This window comes from Colossoma macropomum, unplaced genomic scaffold (genome assembly GCF_904425465.1).
Source record: "Colossoma macropomum unplaced genomic scaffold, Colossoma_macropomum, whole genome shotgun sequence".
Classification (NCBI taxonomy): Eukaryota; Metazoa; Chordata; class Actinopteri; order Characiformes; family Serrasalmidae; genus Colossoma; species Colossoma macropomum.
This window is the reverse complement of record NW_023494798.1, coordinates 5,368,509-5,393,382: the sequence shown is the minus strand read 5'-3', so window position 1 is coordinate 5,393,382 and position 24,874 is coordinate 5,368,509. Positions and strand designations below refer to the sequence as shown.

The 24,874-nt window shown below is 39.4% G+C and overlaps 1 protein-coding gene across 2 annotated transcripts in view; it reads left to right on the top strand.

Moving 5' to 3' along the window:
- Nucleotides 1-24,874, top strand: part of gramd1bb (GRAM domain containing 1Bb) — a 69,065-nt gene that overhangs the window by 19,553 nt on the left and 24,638 nt on the right. The window contains exon 3 of one of the 2 annotated variants that reach the window (XM_036584813.1): nt 8,675-8,695. In XM_036584813.1, coding sequence (XP_036440706.1) covers nt 8,675-8,695 — 21 coding nt within the window. Of the gene's footprint in view, nt 1-8,674; nt 8,696-19,632; nt 21,058-24,874 lie in introns of those variants that run through there. The other variant, XM_036584814.1, reaches the window with a different exon arrangement.

The following is a 24,874-nucleotide window of genomic DNA, read 5'->3' as shown; positions in this document are numbered from 1 at the left end:
TGTCTTCTGTAGATTTCCATCCTTGTATGTCTTCCAGTCGTTGCTTATTTGTTTGCTTTGTTCTCTTTTTATTACATGTTAAGTTCTTTAAGTTCTCTTGCTGTTTTTTGTTCAGTGTCATGCTTTGATATGAAACAGTGTCTCTACAAATAACTCTTTGCTTTCTCTCTCACTTTATTCGTTGTTGTCGCTCTGTTCTTTTGCATCGTGCTTTCTGATTTCTTTTGTTTTTCTCCTCGGTGCATGCTAGTCTCACAAGCGACTGTCCAAAGTAAGCATTTTCTCTTTTCTGTTCTTTTCTCATCTCTTCATTATCGTCCTGTACGGTGGTGCACCAATGACCACCGGCAATTTTGGTGTCGTCTGTCTTGCCCACCCACCTCTCACTCTCTGTGTGTATTTATGCCTGTCCTGTGTGTAGCCTGTCTTTGTTAGCATGTTAGCTTTGTTCTAGGGGTGGGTGATATGGCAAAAAAATGATATCACGTAATATTTTCATGATACACGATATACATCATAAAATTTATTTTTTTTCTGAGCTTGCAAACAGTTGGAACAGACAAAATAGAACCTGTAGTGGCCAAAATACTATAATATTAAAAATAATAATAATAATAATAATAATAATAGACTTACAACTACGATGATTTTTATTCAGTGACAAACTGTGCTGGACTTGATGCTTACTTTGTAAAGAAGCGTTCAGATGGTCAGTGTTCTTTAAATACTGAGGAATTTCACAATATGCTCATTAAATTGTATTGTGACAAAATTGATCATAATTACAATTAAATACAGTCATATTGCCCACCTCTATGTTGTTCTCGTTCCATTCTTCTGTGACAGGCCTGTGCCGTTACAGGTGGAGTTGTAGTGGGTGGGGCTCAAGAACTCTACTTACACCTGTGTGGTGTGCTTGTGGCAGGAGCATCTTTTTGGTTTAACTGTTTGTGACCTGGGCAGTTTGGTTTTTGGGCCAGTTTTCTTTTGTTCTTTCGGGCATTATTCTTCCGTTTATTTTGTTATTTTGGACTACGGTTATTGTCCTTGAGATTTTTGCACCAGATCCTTAAGTTTATTTCTTATTAAAATCATTTTTTTCATTTTATTCACTGTGTGATTCCCTTTTATTTGTCATTTTATTTGCAAAAATCTCAAGGACAAAAACTGTAGGCCAAAATAACAAAATAAACAAATAAAGCATAATGCCCAAAAGAACAAAAGAAAACCAGCCCTAAAACCAAACTGCCCGGGACACAAACAACAAAACCAAAAAGATGCTCCTGCCACAAGCACACCACACAGGTGTAAGTAGTGTTCTTGATGAGGCCTTCAGCCCCACCCACTACAACTCCATCTGGTGCAGCCCTGTCACACTTCTAAGATTTAAAGTGATACTGAAATAATAATCAAATGTACACAATTGTCTCTTTACCCTAAATGCAGTTGATCGGACAAGATGCATTTGGCGTCTGAAGTTTCTTTAGTTTTAAACTAGAGTTAATGTAGCAGACAAGTGATGAAAGCATATAGCCGTTGTCTTAAAGTTTTTAATGCTTTATTTTTGTTAAAATTTATAGAATTAGCATTAATCATAAAGAAAAGCATTGGAAAATATGGTGTACATGGGAATTTTTCTGTCTTACGTATTAGAGTCACACATGCAGATTCAAAAAGAAAGTCCAGCACGACGTTTAGGTCTCAAATGCAAAATCAACACTATAAGATGTAGTTCCGGTTCTAAAATCTGATTGGCTGAGCCGCCTCCGATGCTGTTGTAAAACACTCGATATACACGTTTTTCTGCGCCACATCATGAAAAATCCTTGTTTTGTTAATGGAATAATCCTTGAAGCTAATGCTGCTTGATGAGACCACCGAGTGTACTGATGAAGTAAGAACCCGTTTTTTTAACCCCTTAAAATCCCAGGCTTATTACACACTAAGGCGTATTATTACTAATAATACTTATTATTAGGGGTGCGGGAAAAAATCGACTCTTAGATGCATCGCGATGCGGACGTGGACGACTCTGAATCGATTAACAAATGTCAAAAATCGATTTTCTAAATATTTAATTCATAACGTAATGTTGACGGAACGCAAAAGGCGGAACTTGGAAGTGGGTAAGTGCAGCGCCCGGACAGTCTGTGGCGGCACATAACAAAAACACAACTGGATGAGTGAGAAATCCGACCGGCTCCCTCTGCATTAAAGCCAGGTTAGGTCAGGAGTCACAACACAAATGATAAGAAGAGACATTTTGACCTTTCAACAAAAACCAGACCACCTTGGGAGCCGCAACATTTAATGTCCAGTATGTCTCAGTATGTGTTAATGTCCTAGTATAGACTAAGCAATATAAACGAGAGCGCAGATTTACTTTGCTGTGCTTTAAGCTTCGCCTACAGCCGCTTTCCTCCCATCTCCGCCAGAAAACTCTTCCTCAGAAGTTGATCAGTTAAATGTCTCTCAGCGTTCGACTGTTTTCCGAGGCTGAAGTCGCTTCTTATTCTCCAGCTTCTTGTTCGAATTTACCCGTTCCACCTTAAATTCTAACTGAGGCGCCGAATGTAAATGTGGCACCATTTAAGGTGGAACGGGAGAATTCGAAAGAGAAGCGACTTCAGCTTCGCCACTTTTTAGTGTGTGACAGTCTCTCGTTGCAGATTTAACGTACCAGGAAACCAACTGCGCTGCTTATGAATGCGAATAATGCATCGCTGCTATGTGACCTGCAGGCTGCACGCCGGTTCTCAGTCGTTGCGAAACAGGGCTTTCGCGCTATGTTGCACACGACCCGTCTCAAAGATACTTTACTGACACAGCGATCCCCCCCCCACCGTCTCTACAACGAGACCAAAACTGAAGTTATAAAATCACTAAAGAAACGGGTAGAATAGCTGTAACGCGCTGCGTGGACATCCATCACCACTGGATCTTATTTCACCGTAACTGCGCATTTTATCGCAGATGAGTAGCAGCAGCTTCTCGTGCTCCAAACAAGAGCAGTGCAGAAAGCCTTCTAGTTCACTCGCCACATCACTTCCATTTGTTTTATTAAAAAAGATATTGAAGTAAATTCATTATGGATCATTACAGATACTTTGCTTTAAAAGTACCAAGTCACTTTAAATAACAACACCGAGTCACTTAGTCTCTTTAAAATGTATATTGTCTCTACATTCTGTAAATATTTTGTGTATATTTTGTGTATATTTAATATATTTTCGGTTGGTTTTTCTTGTATTTTTACTTATTTACTTTCTGTAGAGTGATTAGCTGAGCCTCACCACAAGCATTTCAATGCATAAATGTCCTGACATGTTGTGCAAATGACAAATAAACTTGAAACTTGAACTCGAAACTTGAGCTCACACAGTGAGAAAATAGAAATGCTATATAGAAAAAAAGATGCATCGAGATGCATCGATAATCGTTTTATAATCGCATCGCAGCCCTCTGATTCGTAATCGAATCGAATCGTGAGGTGCCTAGAGATTCCCACCCCTACTTATTACTCTTAATTACTTATGAGTTAAGTAGTGCAGCTAGGCTAACCAAGATAGCTGAAGTTAGACCAGCAGTTGTCCTCTCTAGAAATTCCCTACTGCCTCTGTTGTCAGCTTTTGTGCTTGCAGCTCACAAACTTCAGACACCAAATATGTTTTGTCTGGTCAACTATGTTTGATCTAAGTCAGAGGTCAGCAACCCAAATGTTAAGAAGAGCCATTTTGTCCTTTCATTAAAAATCAAACCAACTTGAGAGCCACATTTTATGTCCATTTTATAATCTTGGCTGTAAATGTGTCTCAGTATGTGCTGATGTTCTAGTATAGGCTAACAAATATTAACAAAAACACAGACTTACTTTGCTCTTCTTCAAGCTTTAGCTCACAACAGCTCACAGAACAGCTTCTTGAAAAATGTCTCTCAATGTTCAACTCTTTATGAGGCAGAAGTCGCTTCTCGTTCACCAGCTTTTTGATCCAATTTTCCTGTTCTACCTTAAATGGTGCCTGAGGCGCCAGAATGTAACTGCTGCACCAATTAAGGTGGAATGGGAAATTTAGAACAAGAAGCTGGCGAATGAGAAGCGACTTCAGCCTCATAAAGAGTCAAACGTTGAGAGACATTTTACAAGAAACTATTCTGCTGTTGATGAAAAGTTTCCTGCTGGAGATGTGAGAAAAGCAGCTTTAGCTGAAGCTTAAAGCAGAGCAAAGTAAGTCTGTGATTTCGTTCATATTATGTTTTTGTTATACAGTGTTTGGCAGTTTCGTGTTGCAGATGAAATGTATCAGGAAACCAGCTGGAGTGATAATAAACAAAAATAAGTCCATTCATCTCCGAATTATCGATGTTCGTCTTAAATCTTTCTCTTTGCCTTTTCGTTAGCTACTAGCCAGGCCAGATTGCGTTGTTATCTGTGTTGCTATTTTGACCAGCAGTCTGTGCACCAACCTAAAGGGTGAATTAGCAGTTCTACATGAACTCCAGCATTTAAGACCATTTATTGTTAAACTGTGTTGAACGATCAGCAGAGCTTTATTTTACTGTAAAGGAGGATTATTTTATTTTTACCTAATAATCTAATTCTGCTGTGGAGCCACAACAGGGCAGTAAAAGAGCCGCATGTGGCTCCGGAGCTGCGTGTTGCTGACCCCTGGTTTAAGGGGAAAACTGTGTACATTTGAAGGCCGTCATCATGTCTTAAGTAGAAACTCTCCTCTAAAAACCTTCGTTCTTTTGCAGTTTAATACAGTGGCTGTACTGCACTGACCATAGCTGATACCATGTGCCCGTGTTATTAGCGTGGTTCGGTGATGTTGTTTACCGGCAGTGGGCTCAGTAGAATAGACTCAGTAGAATAGGCTTGGCTGGCAGTTCAGTTCGCTTCACTGGACTTCCACCATTACATCAACACAAAGAGCCGCTGCCCACCCACTGACCCGGCCTTTCAGCTCACTACAGCAAGCTCAGTGTTCATGCAAAACACACAGCTCACTTTCACTCTTTCACTCTCTCTCTCTCTCTCTGATTCTCCTCTGTTTCATTCTGCATTTTCCATCAAAAGTTTGGGGACGTCTCACTGTTCAAAACTATTTTTCACATATGGAATGTGTTTCGTTGTAGGTTTGCTGCGACATAACATATCAGCTGTTGTCCGTCATTGTCCACTGCGCTTTTGTTTGCTAACCACTTCATCTCATGTCTGTTCTTCTGTTCTCTCCGTTCACTTCATCCTGTCTTCGTTCGTCTGCAGTATGACAGACTAAACCTGATTAAAGTAAGCGTTTCCATTCTGCTCGTTTGACCTCTGACCCCTAGGCCGTCCCTAGGCCCTGACCTCCCATAGAATCCCTTACAGTCCGGCTGTCTGTCACTGTGTCTCTCTCTCTCTCTCTTTCTCTCCTCTCATCTCTTTCTCTCTATCTCTCTCTTTCTCTCCTCTCTTCTTTCTCTCTCTCTCTCTCTCTCTCTCTGTCTCTTTCTCTCATCTCCTCTCTTTCTCTTTCTCGCTCTTCATAGTGCTGTCATTTCAATATTTCTTGCTGGTCTTGCTATCGTCTTTCTTTTTTTCTTTCTTGGTTTCACTCATTCACTCTTCTGTCTTTATTCTGTCTCTTTCTTTCTAAATTATTTCTTACTGGTCTCACTTTCTACTTTTCTTTTCTTGCCTGTCTTGTTATCTCTCTCTCTCTCTCTCTCTCTCTCACACACACACACACACACACACACACACACACACACACACACACACACACATTGCCCAGCTTTAACAGATTAGCCCACATTAAACCCTTTAGTGTTAAAACCCCTACTAGAAGTGTGTGTGTGTGTGTGTGTGTGTGTGTGTGTGTGTGTGTGTGTGTGTGTAAGCTCTGAGAAATTCAGGACAGGATACAAATAGAGCCGTGTGCTGTTTAATCTGTTGAAAAAACATTACGTATGTAAACAATCATTCTCCCTCTCTCTCTCTCTCTCTCTCTCTCTCTCTCTCTCTCTCTCTCTCTCTCTCTCTCTCTCTCTCTCTCTCTCTCTCTCTCATCCACTCACATTTCCTTCATCTGATTGTTTTGTTTCAGTAGATTTGACTCATATGTATTGTCTCCTCACTGAACAGTAGAGGGTCCTGTGTGCCCTCCTGTCTCATTAAATGACACTAATGCTACTGACCCATGCTATCGCTCTGAGACCACCTCTTCAGACAGTCTCTCTGTTCAGGAGAGATACAACAGAGCCCACTCGGGTCTGATTGTAGTGTCTGAAGCGTATCTCAGACTGAACGCGGCGTTCCTTTTGTGCCTGTTCATGTCATTGTTTCCCCCAGTGTTGTCCTGTGAGACGCTGCTGATAAAAATAGGTTTATTTATTCAGTCTTGTACTTTAATCTCAATTTAACATGACTCAGCCTCACTTCATCAAGGATTACTATTTCCATGGAGCTGTGTGGCGTTTTTATTATTATTATTATTATTATTATTATATTATTATTATTTCTACCCAATTTTGTCATGGCCGAATCCCACCCGCTAGTTAGGTCTCCCCTTCACACAGTGCTACCAAACTGGTAGTGAAGGCTAGCACATTTCCTCTGACACACATGAAGTGGCTCGATATGTTTTCAAACTGACGCTGAAGCAACGTCATTAGAGACCTCAACACACTTAGAGGAGAATCCTTTTCACCCAGACAGAGTGAGGCCAGTTACGCTTTCTTGGACTCCTGGCCACGAATGGCTTCGGCATCACCGGGATCAAGCAGCTTTCTCTGAAGAATAGGGCTTATGCATGCAACAGTCATGCCACTCAGGAGCTTCATGTAATGTTTTTTCAACCGCCAGTCAGAATGCGACTGCTGTATAATCCTATCCTGATAACAATGAGTGTTGCAGATTTGTGGATGGACAGTGGTCAGTATTAGAGACTAAAACCCACATTGTTTTAAAGGAATTGATAAATGAGCTGGCAAGTGGAGTAATGATGAGAGCAGGTGTGCAGTGTGGTAATGGTGACATTAACCCAGATAAGTTGGAACTTAACTAAGAGCTTGTGGCCATAACAGGTTAACTAATTAACACATAAGACAGGCAGGGGAAAATCAGATGAATGTTATCTGATGGATGGATGGATGGATGGATGGATGGATAAATGAATAAATAATCGATGGAAAGATGGATAGGTGGATAATGTTTGGATAATGGATGGATGGATGGATGGATAGTTGATGATGGGTCACTGATGATTGATGCATTCGTATATGAACGATTGATGAGTGGATGAATGATGGTTAGATGGATGAATGGATTGTTTATAGTTAGAAGATGGATGGATGGATGGATGGATGGATAATTGATGATGGGTCATTGACGACTGATGAATGAATAAATGAACAAATGATGAATGGATGAATGATGGTTAGATGGATAAATGGATTGTTGATGGTTAGAAGATGGATGGATAGATGGATAGACAGGTAAGTGATGGATAGATGATGATTGATGGATGGACATATGGATGATAAGTGGATGGATGGGTGATTGATGATGGGTCATTGACGACTGATGAATGATAGATGGATGATTGACGAGTGGATGAATGATGGTTAGAGGGATGGATGGGTAGATGATGGTTAGAAGAGTGATGGATGGATGGATGGATGGATGGATGGATGGATAATTGATGGGTCATTGATGACTGATGAAAGGATAGATGGATGATTGATGAGTGGATGAATGATGGTTAGATGGATGGATGATAAATGGATCGATAGACTTTCTTGATCTCCTAGTGGACTGTATGGTGCTGCAGTATCAAAAGAACACAGCACATTCAATTCAATTCAATTCAATTCAATTCAATTCAATTCAGTGAGCTTTACTGGTGCGACCATATTCAATTACAGTATTGCCAAAGCATCATCAAGAAGGAGCAAGAAAAATGAGCATTTATTATTATATTTATTATTATCTACATTTCATTTAATAGAAGAAATAGTTTTGCACACCACTGGTCAAATTACATATTTTGTTGTTTTATTGAAAATGAAAGTGAACAATCCTCTACAGAGAACTTTGCCTGTCAAACATTCTGGCAGTTATGAAGTTCGATTTTATGTATTTGTTGTTTTCCAATAAGTTAAACTCAGCAGTTAAATAAAAACTGTGCACTGAAGTTTAATCTCTGTAGTGGATGTAGTACACACTATGTATGTACTACAGTGGTAGTACACATATTTACACATACATATCTATCAAAATATACCAAATATCGAAAATGATAATAAAACAAAAACACAACAGTGTTCCTCCGTTGTTTTGGCTGTATCTCTCTGATGTTATACTGCCCTCTACTGACCAGTCCACTCTCTCCTGTATTGGTTTGTGTGCTTATTAGCCAGTTTAACCCTCTTTAACTCCTCATCCTTCTTCCACTGCTGTTCAAACTCAGTCTAATTTGGTGTGATGTATGTCTGCGGGTGAGAGTTTCTGGACCAGCGTTTGGTGACCTGTAGAAGGAAAAGCTAGCAATAACCAGTGATCACGTGCCCTTCTACTCACCCTGCAGTGACCTTTACACTGTGTGTGTTTGTGTCTATAGATAGCACAGTGTTTTTATGGCAACTGTCCCTCCTTCTCACACTCGTTTTTCTCTCTCTCTCTGCTTTACAGAAAAGCCAGAGCTGGTACAACGTAAGTAACACTTCTTATTGCTTTTAGAAAAAAAGAGTGTGTGTGTGTGTGTGTGTGTGTGTGTGTGTGTGTGTGTGTGTGTGTGTGTGTGTCTGTGCAGCAGATGGTCTTGTGGATTTGAAATACTCATCGCAGCATCAGAAGCCCTAATAATTCTTGCTGATAAACTACACAGATGAATCATAGCCTCATTGATGACTGCTTTACTCTGAAATATATAAAGTGGAATTCCAAGATATCTGCAAAATTCCGTCATTCCGATGTAAACAAAGTCATTCAGAGTGTTTTGTTGTGAAACAGACAAACTTACTGACTGAGATTTCTTTACAGTGGCGGTGATGGGTAACTATACTCTTAAAAACATGGTTCTTCAAGGGTTCTTTAATAAACAGAATTGGTTTTATTTAGAACCATGAGTTCGGTATAGACCCATTGTGTGCTTAAATGGTTCTTTGCATGGAGAAATGGTCCTTCAGATTGATGGAGAATGGGTTGTATATGGTTCTACATAGAACCTTGTTGTAAATGATTCTGTATAGCATCAGAAAAGGGTTCTGCTTTGGTTGCGATGTCAAGTTGTTACAAAAGGAGAACCCTTTTTGTGCTATACAGAACCATTTTCAAAAACTGCATGTTTTTTTTTCTCCATGCAAAGAACCATTTAAGCCTGCAATGGTTCTATACAGAACTCATTGTTCTAAATTAATTTCCTTTACTAAAGAACCTTTAAAAGAACCATCTTTTTTTAAGGGTTGAGTTGTGATGTCTACAACACAAATATAGCCGTTTTATTCACTATCCAAAACCAAAAGTGCAAAATATGCACTGCGGTTTTATATGTATATGTACTAGATATAAATAAATAAATGAATACTTTTTTGGGGGGGACTGTTTTGCCTTACAACAGCAAGACGTCTGGTTCCTATCAACACCACTTTGAACAATCCAGTACAGAGCATTTCACATTAAACCACTCTGAATAACTTTGTTTACACCTTAACCATTTAATTATCTGGAATACACCTCTAATAAGACAGTTAGTAACTGAGTCCTTAACTGTAATTTTCTCTGTATTGTCTCCACAATTCTGGCACCATGGAATGTTTTCTACTGTGCACCAGCCTGGAATGGAATGACTAAGCAAAAACTCAACCAAAGTCCATTTCCCCCCCAATCCGATTTGGCCTGTTTTTCTCCATGGAGTTTGTTTCTGTTTAGCAGAACACAGTGCAAAACCACTATAGAGTTCTGTTCTAAAGTTTGGAGTCTCTGTTTTCAGTGAAGAAATATCAGTATTAATTTCAGAAAAGAAAAAGTGGTTTCATTACTTCTCAAATACACTGATCAGGCATATCATCATGACCACCTCCTTCTTTCTACGCTCATTGTCTATTTTATCAGCTCCACTTACTATATAGGTGCACTTTGTAGTTCTACAGTTACAGACTGTAGTCCATCTGTTTCTCTGCATACTTTGTTAGCCCCCTTTTACCCTGTTCTTCAGTGGTCAGGACCCCCATGGACCCTCACAGAGCAGGTACTCTTTGGGTGGTGGATCATTCTCAGCACTGCAGTAACACTGATGTGGTGGTGGTGTGTTAGTGTGTGTTGTGCTGGTCTGAGTGGATCAGATACAGCAGTGCTGCTGGAGGTTTTCAACACTGTGTCCACTCACTGTCCACTCTATTATACACTCCTACCTTGTCAGTCCACCTTGTAGATGTAAAGTCAGAGACGATAGCTCATCTGCTGCTGCACAGTTTGTGTTGGTCATCCTCTTGTCCTTCATCAGTGGTCACAGGACACTGCCCACAGGACGCTGTTGGCTGGATATTTTTGGTTGGTGGACTATTCTCAGTCCAGCAGTGACAGTGAGGTGTTTAAAAACTCCAGCAGCACTGCTGTGTCTGATCCACTCAGACCAGGGCAACACTCAGGCCAGTGCAAGTGGAGCTGAAAAAATGGCCAATGAGCGTAGAAACAAGGAGGTAGACATAATGTTATGCCTGATCTGTGTACATAATAAAAAGAAAGAGAAAAAAAGAAGAAATGTTAGATTGTCCAGAGTGATTAGAGCTAAAGATGATGGTACATGACTGAGTATAACAAAGAATGGAAATATAGCAAATATACAGAATGTCTTAATTTTCATAAGGCTGATCAGATTGCAGACAGATGACATTTTTGCAGTTTAATGAACCAAAAATAGTCATAATTTATTTTTACATGACATTTTCCAACCTGCAATCTCTTAGAATTACAGGCTAGTTTTCCTACCGCACCTTTAAGACTGATCTGTAAATCTATGTTTTTGCAGCCTATTTTCCATATATGGACTGTATGAATGGGGGTGTGAATGGTGGGTTTTGAAACCGTAACATTATTTATATATTTCAACAAACCTTTATTTAAAAAAAAATGAGGAAAAATGAGTGTTTTCCACCACATGGGGCCTTTAAAGCAAATGTATTAGCTTGCTTTGGCTACATGGGTATGTCCAGGCTAGATTCCTCGTGTTTTTGCTTCAAATGGAACGCCATTCGCCACTAGGTGGTGCAGCTGTGCCACAGAAGTCCACTGAGAGTGATTAGTTTCTATTATAACTCACTTTTTATTCCCCAACAGTGCTTTTTTGCATAATCCTTATCTTCTCCCTTTATCTCCCTTTATATTTCTCCTCCTTTTTTGCCCACCTGCCTCATCTATCTGTGTAGAATGAGAGGCAGTACATTCTAAGAGTAAGCATGAATCCCCATCTCTGCTACTTGCCTTCCTCTCTTTGTCTCTATTTTAAAAAAAATCTTTCTTTACCTTGGAGGAATAGTTTGGTGAAGAATCTACGAGGCTAATGTAGCCAATGAGGATGTTAGTCTGAACTTTGTATCTTTGTCGAGTTTCAGAGACAAAGGAACGTCATACACTTGCAAACAAATAGACTCCGATAGAATTGCTTACATTAGAAACCACATAAGCAAGTCTATTTGAGATTACTTAACAGCTTGATGTGGTTTGAGGCGAGCATTTGCCAACTGCATCACAGACATGCAGCGTTGGTTTCAGCCAGGCTCGTCAGCAGGTGCGGTCAACGCAGCTGCTGGACTGCCTTCAGTACATTAACAGAACGGCAGTCCAAAATTACACTAAAGCACACAGCACTCAGAAAGTGGGATAGGATTATATAATGGAGATCGACACTCATGCTTGTGTGATGCTGAAGCTTATTTCATTTATTGAACTATGCAGGGTCTCATTAAGGGTTTACTTGATGTGGAGTAGTTGTACTTTTATATTTACACTGATTGTTAGTGCTGTGTGTATAGTACATCATACTGTAATCCATATGGACTATTCACGTTAGATTAACTGTCTTTCGGGGGGGTTTTAATTTTAATTAGTGTAGGTTTTTTACGTCAGGTGCAGACTGAATAATTGTCCTGCTGCTCTGGACAGCTAACCAGCACGAGCAAGTTATAAAATAGAAAGAAAAGCAGCCAAGAACAATCCATGCAATCTAAATGCCTAAAAATCCTAAAGAAAATCTGTTATTTTTATTTATTTTCATCACTTCTTATGTACGCAGGTGGAAGCAAATTGTCGAAATAAAGAAAACTGCTCTGCACTTTGGGATAGTTTTCTATGACAGCTCTACAAGCTCTACCTCTGGAGTGGAAGTGGGTCATTGGCATGACATGCATTGTTTGTGTCCAAGTCTGACACTTTACCTAAAAATAATTGAATAAATGCATGACATATCAAACTATTCAATAATACCTGTTTTATGTGAAACAATTTCAATATAAAATTCATTTTAGTTTCTTTTTGCCTCCAAAGGTCTAAAAATGTCAGGTGGTGCAGCTGTCCGGCCATATATGTTGAGTAAAAAGGCAGTTTAGTAGTATAAAATTCTAAATAAAATACTTTTGCATGTTTTCGTTTGTGAAAACTTGCAACCACATTTCAACTTTAAAAGTACTCAACTCGGTGAAAAACTTTTGTCCACAAGTTCTTAGTTCCTCAAATGTCAGGCAGCACAACCAAAAACTTTTATTCTGACATACTTTTACAAAAGACGGGCCAGGGTATTTCACTTCATGGCGCAATGCTAAGGTCGGAGGCCCTTTCACAAATAAAAAAAAAAAAAAAGGTATTTTTGAGTTGTGGTTTGAGTCATGGTTTCATTTGAAATTCATCTGAAAAGTCAGGTGGCACAACCAGTAAATGAAGTTGTGTAACCAGATCATCACAGGTTCAATTATTGAAACATGCAATTGAAAGCTTTGATAAAACTAACTTTATTTAGGATATGAATTACACACATGTTTCACATATATAAATGCAAATATATATGCAGATATAAATTCATTTATAAATATATATATGCAGATATAAATATCATTTATTTTTTAATAAGATTTTTTTTAAATGTCATTTTAAAAAAAGACATGCTTGTCATTAACCTAAATACTCCTGTATTTACACCTGGTATGTATTTTTTAGAGCTAGTTTAGCATTAATGGCTAAATATATTCAGAGTTTTTAAAGTCTAGATCATAAACATGTTGATTGTGATGCATTTGATCTGCTGTCTCTTTGGTCAAGAAAGATCCCATCACTGCCTGCAGGCATCAGATAAATGTAAATCTAAATATTATTTCACTCAAGCACTTCTTATGGCCTTATCAGCTTCCTTATTAAAGTTTAGTTAGAAACCAAGGCACATTATGAACACAGCACCATGCAAGTTATTGTTACAGGGCGGCAGGGAGGCGGACCCAAGTGCAGAAGACAAAACCTGTGAAAAAGGGTGATGGAGTGTGAATTTGGTGATTGTGCCCATTGGAGTTTAGGTGACCCAGAGCCAGACTCGAACCACCAATGTACTGATTGGCGGTCTAAGGAGTTACCTGTGCCCCACCAGGAAGCACAGACAAAAACAGGAAAAAACACCTCAACGAATGGGAATTAAAAAAGGCGGGAAAAAGGCAAACAAAGGGGACGCTGAAAGCAGCGTGCTCAAACAAAGGCTGAGATAGAAAAGTGAAATAAAAGATAATCATAAAACTAAAATGACTTCCTCTGTAATGAGAGGAAGGTTAGCTTTATGTTTCACCTGTTTGCTCTTAGTGGAGCAAACACCTTTTATATGGCTTGGAGCCGTTCCTTGTTCAAGCCTTCTTTTGGCTTTTAAGTAGTTTTGGGGCAATTTCTCTCTTTTGTTTTTTCCAGCCCTCTTTTCTTTTCTTTACTTTACTTTTCTTTCCTTTCCATTTAAATACCCACCTGGGTTAAGTACCGTACCGGTCACCCCTCTACAAAGGTGTGACAAAGGACTGCCGTTTGCCGCAGCCTTAAGTAGAGGAGTCCACAGGTGTGCCAGGTTGGGCCTAATCAGCCCGAGGGCTTCTGGGAATTGGAGTTCCCTGAACTTATGGCACCTTGCCGCCGTTGCCCTCTGCTGGCGGCCGGCGGTGCAGGCTGGGCCCTTACAGTTGTATGTTTATGATTTAAATCGTCAGCAGCATGCAGAAACGTCTGAGGATTATAACAAAACAAATTTGATGAGTATTAAGGAAGTTATGGCTGATTTAATCATGAGAATTCATCGTATCTCAATAGCCTACACATGAAATTGTTTACAAGCAGAAGCTTCTCCAACATGGTGGAAGCTCAGATTGAGATCAGCAGACAACGCAGCATTTATGTGTTTATATCTGTGGTGTGAAGAAGCCTCTGTTGCTTGTTAGCTACATTAGCCTTGTTGCTCCAATCCAAAACTAAAGATGCAAACTTCAGACAATGTTTGGGGTAAGAGGAAAACGGCGTTAAGCAGATTTTTCACCGAACAGTTCCTTGTTGTGTGAATAACGTGGACTGAAGTGAGTCCTCAAGGCTGTCACAGCTGCAGCGCTGTCTGAGTTTGGCTAAAAGCTAATGTGAATCAAACAATGTGGCAGATCACTAGCTAGCTGCATGAATTCAACTGCATTGAACAGTAACCCAGAATGCACGGCATCTCTCCTGGCACCTGCATGCTGGTTGTGGCCTTAAAGCTTAGCTTAGAGCAGACTGCATTAAATATCACTCTAAGTCTGTTCGCCAGTGTTCTGGGCTGCAGCATATAGACCGATCACCTTGTTTCTATGCTCACTGTCCATTTTATCAGCTCCACTTACCATATAGGAGCACTTTGTAGTTCTACAGTTACAGACTGTAGTCCATCTGTTTCTCTGCATACTTTGTTAGCCCCCTTTTACCCTGTTCTTCAGTGGTCAGGACCCCCATGGAGTGGATCAGACACAGCAGAGCTGCTGGAGTTTTTAAACCCCTCAGTGTCACTGCTGGACTGAGAATAGTCCACCAACCAAAAATATCCAGCCAACAGCATCCTGTGACCACTGATGAAGAACTGGAGGATGACCAACACAAACTATGCTGACACACATGAGCTGCTGTCTCTGACTTTACATATAGAAGGTGGATCAACAAGGTAGGAGTGTCTAATAGAGTGGACAGTGAGTGGACACAGTGTTTAAAACTTCAGCAGCACTGCTATGTCTGATCCACTCGCACCAGCACAACACACACTAACACACCACCACCACGTCAGTGTGACTGCAGTGCTGAGAATGACCCACCACCCAAATAGTACCTGCTCTGTGAGGGTCCATGGGGGTCCTGACCACTGAAGAACAGGGTAAAAGGGGGCTAACAAAGTATCAGAGAAACAGATGGACTACAGTCTGTAACTGTAGAACTACAAAGTGCACCTATATAGTAAGTGGAGCTGATAAAATGGACAATGAGCGTAGAAACAAGGAGGTGGTCATAATGATATGCCTGATCGGTGTATATTACAGTATTGAATGTATTTTAAATGTGTGTGTGTGTGTGTGTGTGTGGGCGATGATGATCTCCCATGGCACTGAGTTCTTGTGATTACAGCTCAACCGTCCAAATGTGAGTTCTGAGCCCGAAACCACCAAAGACTACAGTGTCCTGTACTGTTTATCTTAACTAGAGCTCAAAAGAAATTCCACCTATTCAAAATTTCTGCATAACTCCATCATTGATACGTGAACAGAGTAATTCAGAGTGGTTTGATGTGAAATAGTTCATTGTAGAAAAGCTTTGTAGAGCTTTACAGTGGTGCTGATAGGATCCAGGAGTCATGATGTCTGCAGCTCACATATAGCCATTTTATTTACTATGCAAAACTTCCAGTGGACCTTCCAGTGAACCTGCACCTGTCTTCTGAGTTTTTACTTGCAATGGTGAAATACTGATTAGGGGCCTGTTTTACCTTACAGCACCCTTCATATACCTCTCTGCCATGAATGGATTTTAAAATATATTTTAGGCCATAACCTTCTCAAAACTATCATAAACAGTGTCTCAGGCATTATGTCATGTAATAGCTCTCTGTTAGGGACTTCTTGCTTCTCATCTATAGGTTGTTCACATGTTCTGTGGGATCAGGTTTAATTTCCTCAAGAAAAACTTGTAGGTAATGTAGGCTATAATTGAAACTGCAGCTCTTGTGTTTTTGAAATTTGCACTCTTTCATATTTTTGGTTTGATGAAAAAATATTTGATCTTTCAGCCTCAAACAGAGCTTCATATTTTATCTAAATCGTGTGGATGTTTTAACAGTGACACATTATTTTGAGTGGTTCTTTTAGATGAAATGAACACCCAACAGACTCTCAGTAACATGTCGAAGACATATGAGGTTTAGGATTAGGGCCAGGGTTAGGGTTAGGATTAGGATTAGGTTCTGAGTTGAGGTTGATTTTAGGGTTAGGATTAGGTTTTGGGTTGAGGTTAAGGTTAGGGTTAGGATTAGGGCCAGAGTGAGGGTTAGGATTAGGTTCTGGGTTGAGGTTGATTTTAGGGTTAGGTTTAGGTTTTGGGTTGAGGTAGAGGTTAGGGTTAGGGCCAGGGTTAGGATTAGATTTTGGGTTGAGGTTAGGATTAGGATTAGGGCCAGGGTTAGGATTAGGTTTTGGGTTGAGATTAGGGTTATGATTAGGGCCAGGGTTAGGATTAGGATTTGGGTTGAGGTTAAGGTCAGAATTAGGATTAGTGCCAGGGTGATGGTTTATTTTCTGGGTAAGGTAGGTAAGGTTAGGTTTTGTGTAATGGAATTAACATAATAACAAAACATCTACTTAATATAAGTCATGTATGAACAGAACATCTACAGGATATTTACTTCAGTGTATTTAGATGCTTCACCTACATTATCATTGTTTATTAATCATCTACAAAGGACCATTACAAATAAAGCTTTGAAGTGGATTGGTGGAGCTCCAATACTGTCCATCTCACAAGCCAGACAGTCCTTTTTTCATGACCAAGGTGACGCGGCAGTGTGACTGTCCATTCATACACAGCGTCTAAGACTTTTTTCTTAACAGCCAGGATTGTCAGATTATCATCACTGGCTAAGTATTTAGTGTTAACCGTTTATTTGTGTTAGTTTGCTTATCCAGATGTCTGTAAGAAAGAACTTTGATGTAACTGGACCTTTACAAGTTTCTGTTCTGTGAGGGTCACTGAGGACACACACAAGTATGATACCACACAGAAACAGTCCCAGGGAAAGGCCCTGTGTGTGTGTGTGTGTGTGTGTGTGTGTGTGTGTGTGTGTGGGTGAGGTGAATGACTTTATTGGAGTGCTGCTCCTGGTACCAGCCACCGACAGCTCTTATTGTTTGTCCTTACAGTTAATGGATAACGGACTTTACATATTAGCACCTGAGAGGACACACACACACTCACACACACACACACACATACACACACCACCCCCTTAGAAATTCAGCAAGCACTTTAAAGGGGAATTCCACCAATTTTTCAAAAGTTCTGCATAATTCCATTGTTGAGATGTAAACGAAGTCATTCAGAGTGGATGAATATGAAATGCTTCAACTTAAAAACTCATATTTCTTTACAGTGGTGGAACTTTGCAGTGGAACCAGGGACTGCAATGTCTGCAATGTAACTATAGACACTTTATTTAGTCACCATCAGAACAAAACCCTGTACCTACATCTTTTTACAGAATTCGAAAAATAGCCTTTACAGCAGTGCTTAAGACGTGTTAAATGTCCTGATGAGTGGAGCAACGCCCTTTTTCCAAGGAATTTTGGACCATTTTTAATGGTCCGTTGATCATGAAATTTAAACACAATGCAAAGGATAACTGGAATTTTCAAATTATGCAAAAAAGTAAAAAACGGCAAAAATGAAAGTACAAAGTTTTTGCATGAGAGCAACAGTTTGTTGTGGTTTGGATGCTGGTCTGCTGATCAGCAGCAATAGATGTTATTATGCTGACCATCACCAAAACCAGCTTGTTGTCACTGTCAGAACAAAAGCATATCTCCATTTTATTTATTTATTATGATTTGCCCGTTATATAAAGTGTGTGAATTTCACAATGAATGGACCAATAAAAATGGTCCAATATTGCTTGAAAAAAAGTCTTGTTACACTGACTTACATTAAAAGTACAGAATGGTTTTGCCTTTTTCCTGTAAAGTTACAATCTTGGAGATACATCATTCCATCTAGGACTAAATGTTGTGTTTTAGATGCTGGTGTGCTGATCAACCAGCATGACCATGATGGGTGACCATCTAAACCAGCACCAGATTGGCATAAGCCAGCTTAGACCAGCGTGGAATTCATGATCCGTTAACTTCTGTTCAGTTTAGACAGTTTTTTCATTTTGAAATTTGCCATTTTGGAGAGGTTTTGTCACAATAGCGATGATTTACTATCCAAAACAACCAGTGAGCCCCACACATTTTATTTGTATTGTTGATAACGGTAAAATTTTGCCGACGTTTTAGGGCCACTGTTAAAAAAAGAAAAATCATAAACCTCAAGAATAAACTCGTAATATTTCGAGAATCAAGTTATAATATTTTCAATAATAAAGTCGTGAATTTACAAAAATAAACTTTGGATAGCAATATTTGGAGGATAAAGTGGGCTAGTTGTAGGGGGGCTGCCATGAAGCGCTGGGGCCTCGGTTGCTGTAGTGGTGACAACAAAGACGTTGAGTGCACTGGAGTTCCACTCACTCCTTCAGGATCGATCATTCTGACTACTATTCTGTCTCCTGTGGAACTACATGACCTCTCCGAATGACATGGAGATGCAGCCACCGATAGCCTGGTTCTGTCTTCTAAATACAGTTTTCTGCTGTTTCTTATCCTAATAACAGGCTGGTGCTGCTGTGCAGGAGAGACAGGGAGACTGAGTGTTTCTTTATGGGTGAATCGATATGAAAGTATAACTCCACCAACTCACCGCCCCTCATTTAACATGAGGAGGGGCTGCCTTCCCTCTGCAAAGCCTTTGGTTATATATTATTATGACTATTCCTGGTAACGTCTTATTGTAATGTCATAATTCTATGACTTTATTCTCGAAATACAAACTTTTTTCTCAAAATATTACGATTTTATTTTATTATTTTTATTTTTTAACAGTGGCCCTAAAACGCCGTCATATAAAATAGTAGTACGTTTTTTCTTTAGTACTAGTTGGCCTCACAACACCCTGCATGTACCTCTCCTGCATGAATGGGTTTTAAAAATGCATTTTATGCCAAAACCTTCTTAAAACTATCATAAAACACTGTCAGACATAAGATTTCATGCAATAACTTTCTATAAGGGAGTTTTAGAGGCATTAAACTCTTCAGACGTCTGGTTCCTATCACCACCACTGTGAACAATTCTGACTCAGTAAGTTTCTCTAGATTGGAGCGTTTCACACAAAACCACTGCGAATGATTCTGTTTACATCTTCACCATTTAATTACACAGAAACTTTGAACTGTGGAATTCCCTTAATGATATTTATGTAAGAGGTCTCGGTCTCTTCTTATCACTTTGCTGAGCCTTGGCTCCATCCTACTCACGGTGGAAGTTCCATCTGAGTGTTGTCCAATGTCATTGGCTGTTTAGTGAGAATTTGACCACCTGGAACATTGACAACAAGAATTTAAAGACAATAGAACCACTGCAGATAATTTGGTGACGATATTAATACATCCTGGGCCACTCCTTAGAGAGAGCGATAAACAGATCGAGGTTTAAATTGACCCCTTGAACCCCCTGGTGTCCACTGTCCTTGCTTTGAGGAGAAGAGGTTGTTTGGCTCACATTGAGGTCAGTTATCTTTAGCCAGTGTTGATGAAAGCGTATTCTGGAGACATTTTAAAGGAGCTTGGAATGGATGGACGTGGGATCAGGCACAAAGGAAGTGTCCTAAGACTGTCCTAAGAACCTGCACTGGTCAACAAACCACTGGGAGCTTGAACGCACAAGGCATGGTGTGTAGAAGACCAGAACGTCTCTGGGGGGAGAAATTAATGACCTTGTTTGACTTCTAACCGAACTGGACTTTGCTTCTGGTTGCTATTTTTGTAATTTGACGTCTGTGTCCAGATAACGAGAGAAGCAGAAGAGAACGAGAGGCAGAACAAAGCAGAACTACAGGTGGGTAGAGAGGAAGACAGAGAGACGGAGGGTCAGTAGAAAAAGATAGATGGTCATGGGAGAGGCTGGAGCGTAAAGGATCGAGTCTTGGTGCTGCAGGGCACACACTCGGCCAACGAGGAGCAAAACAAACCGGAACAGACTCCAGCATAATAACGCATCTGTTTGGGCTGGGGTTACTATAGGGCATTGGCCGCTGTGCGTGCGCGTGTGACAAACACTGCAATCATGTGGCGCTAGTCAGCGCAGGATACCGCGCTCATATATAGTGGCTTCTCCCAGTTGAGGATCTGCCAAATGAAACCAGGTGAAGAGTGCTGACCGAGGAACTTCTGCATGGTTCTTGGGATGAATTAGCTTTCTGGACCAGTCTGAAGATTCCTGAACGTTGTAAATCAGCGTCTTATGTTTGCATGGACAGTTTTCGGTATAATCCACTGGCGTCTTTGTTGCACAAAAGCGTGAGGACTTTGAGAACTTGGACCAGACTTGGACTGAGGTCAGAAGATTCAGCATTTTAAATCTGCTAATGTTGGAATAGAGAGTCTTCAGTATAAGCTAGAAAACGGCGTGCATTGAGGAGCATTTGGAAGATTTTGGACTTTAATATTAGTTCATAGGTTCGGGAAACTGAATCCATACTTGGCGCTGCCGGTGAACCGGTGATTGTGGGTAATGGAGTCTGTGACGGAGGGTGCCCAAAGGGACTGGGAGGCCCTGCTGGAGGTGAAGGAAGCCCTGGCCGGGTGGTTGCTTCAGGGCTCAGCCTGGGGAGACCCTTGGTCCTCAAGCTCTTCTGAGAGTTGGACGGAGGAGGAAGAGGAGGAGGATGAGGAGTTACCTGCCGTGAGTCGTCAAATTTATGGGTGGAGGTCTTGCAGTTGCAAAGGTTGGGGGTTTTGGTTGATGGTGTGGTGCTGAGGAGTCACTAATTTGGGTGGGGGGTCTTTATGCAGGGCAAGTGGTAGAAATGATCTTAAATCTAGTCCAGTATTTCTCATTTTGAGATGATTGTACGAATATTAGGAGGTTATTTCACTTATTTTTAACCATTTCTACTTCTTTTGGGATATTTCATCTACAGAAATTGTCCCGTTCTGTTGGCATATTCTTGAAAGAAGCAAAATGATCTACCAATAGAACATAGAGTAGAATAGAGATGGTGGATGTGCTGGTCTTCCTGGCAACAAAAGGCCTGGAGCTCAATTTATAGAAAATAAACGCATTTTAAACGCAATTGCAATCAAAATTGCAACTGGATATTTTCCACAAATTGTTCAGACCTACAGTAGAATAAGACAGTTTCTCTAGATGAGCTTATGTAAAACAAATATAACCATTGAGAAATAAGCTGTATTAGATATGTTGACTACATTTAAGATGTTTTCACTTGGCCAAGATGTCATTTTGCAGTGTACGTTGGTGGGTTTGGGTGATGGTATTGAAGTTGTTGGTTCAGTACTCATTGGGAGTTGTTGCTCTTGGTGGTGAGGTAGGAAGTGGTTAAAGTATACCATATGAAATTATGAATAAAATATATATGAAATATCCACTTACAAAGGTAACCAATCAGCCAAGAACTGTTTGGTGTCTGAAGTGTGTTTGGTTAGTTTGGCAGTAGAGCTATGAGGCTAAAGTCTCTAACGTGTAGTGGAATCTCAAATAAGTCTCACTTATGTGGTTTAATATCTATAAAAATGGACAAATGTACAGAGTCGACATTTCAAGCTGGTTATTACTACTGTTTTTAGACATGCAGTGTACTCATCCAGTTCTATAGGTAACAGTATGTCATACAGTGTCAGAAATCACATAAACAACTTAATGCGGTTTGGGACAGGAGACATTGTAGGCTTGCAGTTGTTCCCAGTGTTTACTGGTATATACACCGATCAGGCATAACATTATGACCACCTCCTTGTTTCTACGCTCATTGTCCATTTTATCAGCTCCACTTACTATATAGGTGCACTTTGTAGTTCTACAGTTACAGACTGTAGTCCATCTGTTTCTCTGTGTACTTTGTTAGCCCCCTTTTACCCTGTTCTTCAGTGGTCAGGACCCCCATGGACCCTCACAGAGCAGGTACTATTTGGGTGGTGGATCATTCTCAGCACTGCAGTAACACTGACGTGGTGGTGGTGTGTTAGTGTGTGTTGTGCTGGTGGTCATAATGTTATGGCTGATCGGTGTATAAGCTGCTATGAAACTGTAGAGGTTTACATATCATAAAATTTTATGGCAATTTCCAATTGTTTTACAGCCAACGGTCAGTTTCTTTTGCCGACCGTTTTTTTCAGTAATTCTCATTAGCCAAAAATTGCTTATTTGCACTTTAACAGACCAGTCTGACATTTAAATGACCAGTTCAATTCTTAAATGAAAAAATGAGTTGCCTAATAAAATGACACAACATCAAAGTGCTACATCGACATCAACAGCAGTGTCTTAGCAAAGTTTCAGTGGAGAAATTTAATCGTTTAACATGGAGTCATGAACTGCCTGTAGATGAGCAAGATCAGTGGTTTTCAGCCTGGGGGGCTCGGGGGGTACTGGGGCCACTAGTGATCTATTTTTTTTGTTTGTTTGTTTGAAACTGCAAAACTTCATTACTGTAGATACCAAATATACCCTGTAAATACTGTAAATACCCAAATATTTAGGTCAAGCTCAGTGACCAGCCTGGCAAAATGCATGACTGGTGTATCCAACATAGCTAGCTATACGGAGCATTGTTGCATTTTACTAGTTTAGTTAAAAAATAAATAAATAAATAAATAAATAAACAAATAAATAAATAAATAAAAATAAAGTATGCAGACCTTTGATTTTTACAAGCATGATGTTATTATCTATGTAAACCCAAGGCATTAATTAAGATAGTAATAAGCTAAATATATACAGAATCATCATTTATAGTACTTTATTTACAGTATTAAATACATTTATTTATTCATTTATAGTACTTATTTATGTACTTTTTATTGGGAGGTCTGTCCCAAACCCCAACCATAATAATACTTACATTTTGTTTTGTTTTGTTTTGATTTGTTTTTATTTTAAGATCTTTTTGATTTCTTTTAATATACAATTTTCTGAGTTATCGAGAGTTTCTTCTTTACATTTAAAAACTCTTTATTTTCATGTCGTTAGTTTTAGTCTGTATTATTATTTTAGCCACACCCCAGCATTTCAGAGCAGGAAATGCGGCTTCATCCCTGTCCCTCATGGCCACATGGTGAGCAGTTATAAAGAAAATGTGTCTGAAAATCAGTGTGGACCATTAGGAAATTGTCTCCTGAAACAATTAATTCTGCAATGAATTAAACTTCATTGTGCTTTAATAACAATAATAAGATTTATGTGTTTTTTCTGTTATGTACAAAGCTGTGTTTGCTAGTCAAGTCCTGGCTAGTGATTTTAAATTCTGCTCAACGTGAACTAAAACGGTCACTAGCAAAAGAATCTTTTTGCTATGATTACAAATGGAAATGTTTAATAATCTGATTAAAATATTCATTAAATTAAGGTAAAAGATCACGCAAAGTTGGCTTTGTATTCTGACTTTGAACCAATTCAGTCCATATATATGTGTGTATATATATATATATATATATATATATATATATATATCCATATATATGTTTATATTTGCAGTGCAAGTCAATTTAAAATGCTTCTCTTTCTGATTGTATGGAGTTTGTCCATCATGGATAGATGAGTGCAAAGAGAAAACAGTGTTTATTATGTTGATTATACAGTATAGTGAAATTCAGTTGGCTACATCTGATTATTGTCTCGCATTTGCTTGTATTTGAAACACTCAGGCTGGTCAAATCTTCTTGTAGGATGCAATGGACAGTGACAATATGCTGTTTTTTTGTAAAAAAAACAGGCTTGGATATGATAAAATAGTTGCAGAGTACTTTGAGGGTAACCTTCATTTACAGTCAAATGGAGCTATACAGAAATCAGGGATTGCTAAAAAAAAATAATAATAATAGTAAATTTAATAGTACAAAAGAAACAAAGATAAAACTGTTAAAATTGAAAATAAAAATAGTAAATGACAGATCAAATACACACCTTCTAAGCCGCTTATCCTTCTGGGTCGCGGGGGGGAGCTGGAGTCTATCCCAGCAGTCATTGGGCAGAAGGCACAGATCAAATATTAAAAAATGAGTTGATAAAATAAATAAAACAATTGGGAATGTAAAGGAATAACTCAGCAGTAAGTACAAAGTAAAAGCTGCTAATAAAATAATTCACATTAATAAAACAAAATCATAGTAAAAGTCATATTATCATATTAAAAGTTAACTAAAATCAAAACATTTGGATTTGGTTAGAGACTAAAACGTTTACACCAAATGTTGAAACCAGTGTTGTATTCCAGCTGGTGCTCTGTAGCTAAAAGCAGATTTTCCCAGTACACTGTTAGAAATGAAGGTTCTGTTCAGGTACATTTTTCATTCATCATGTTCCCTCAAAGGTACTACAGTGGTTTTAAGGTCTGATTGTGCTCCTTAAATAAGTTTTTCCAGGTGAAAAGTTCGTATTTGTACCTTTTCATAACCGAATGATGTTTTAAAACAGAACAGTAAAATAAAAGCCTGGAGACGAGACGGGGTGTGTGGAGTCAGTACAGCTTAGAACATATCAT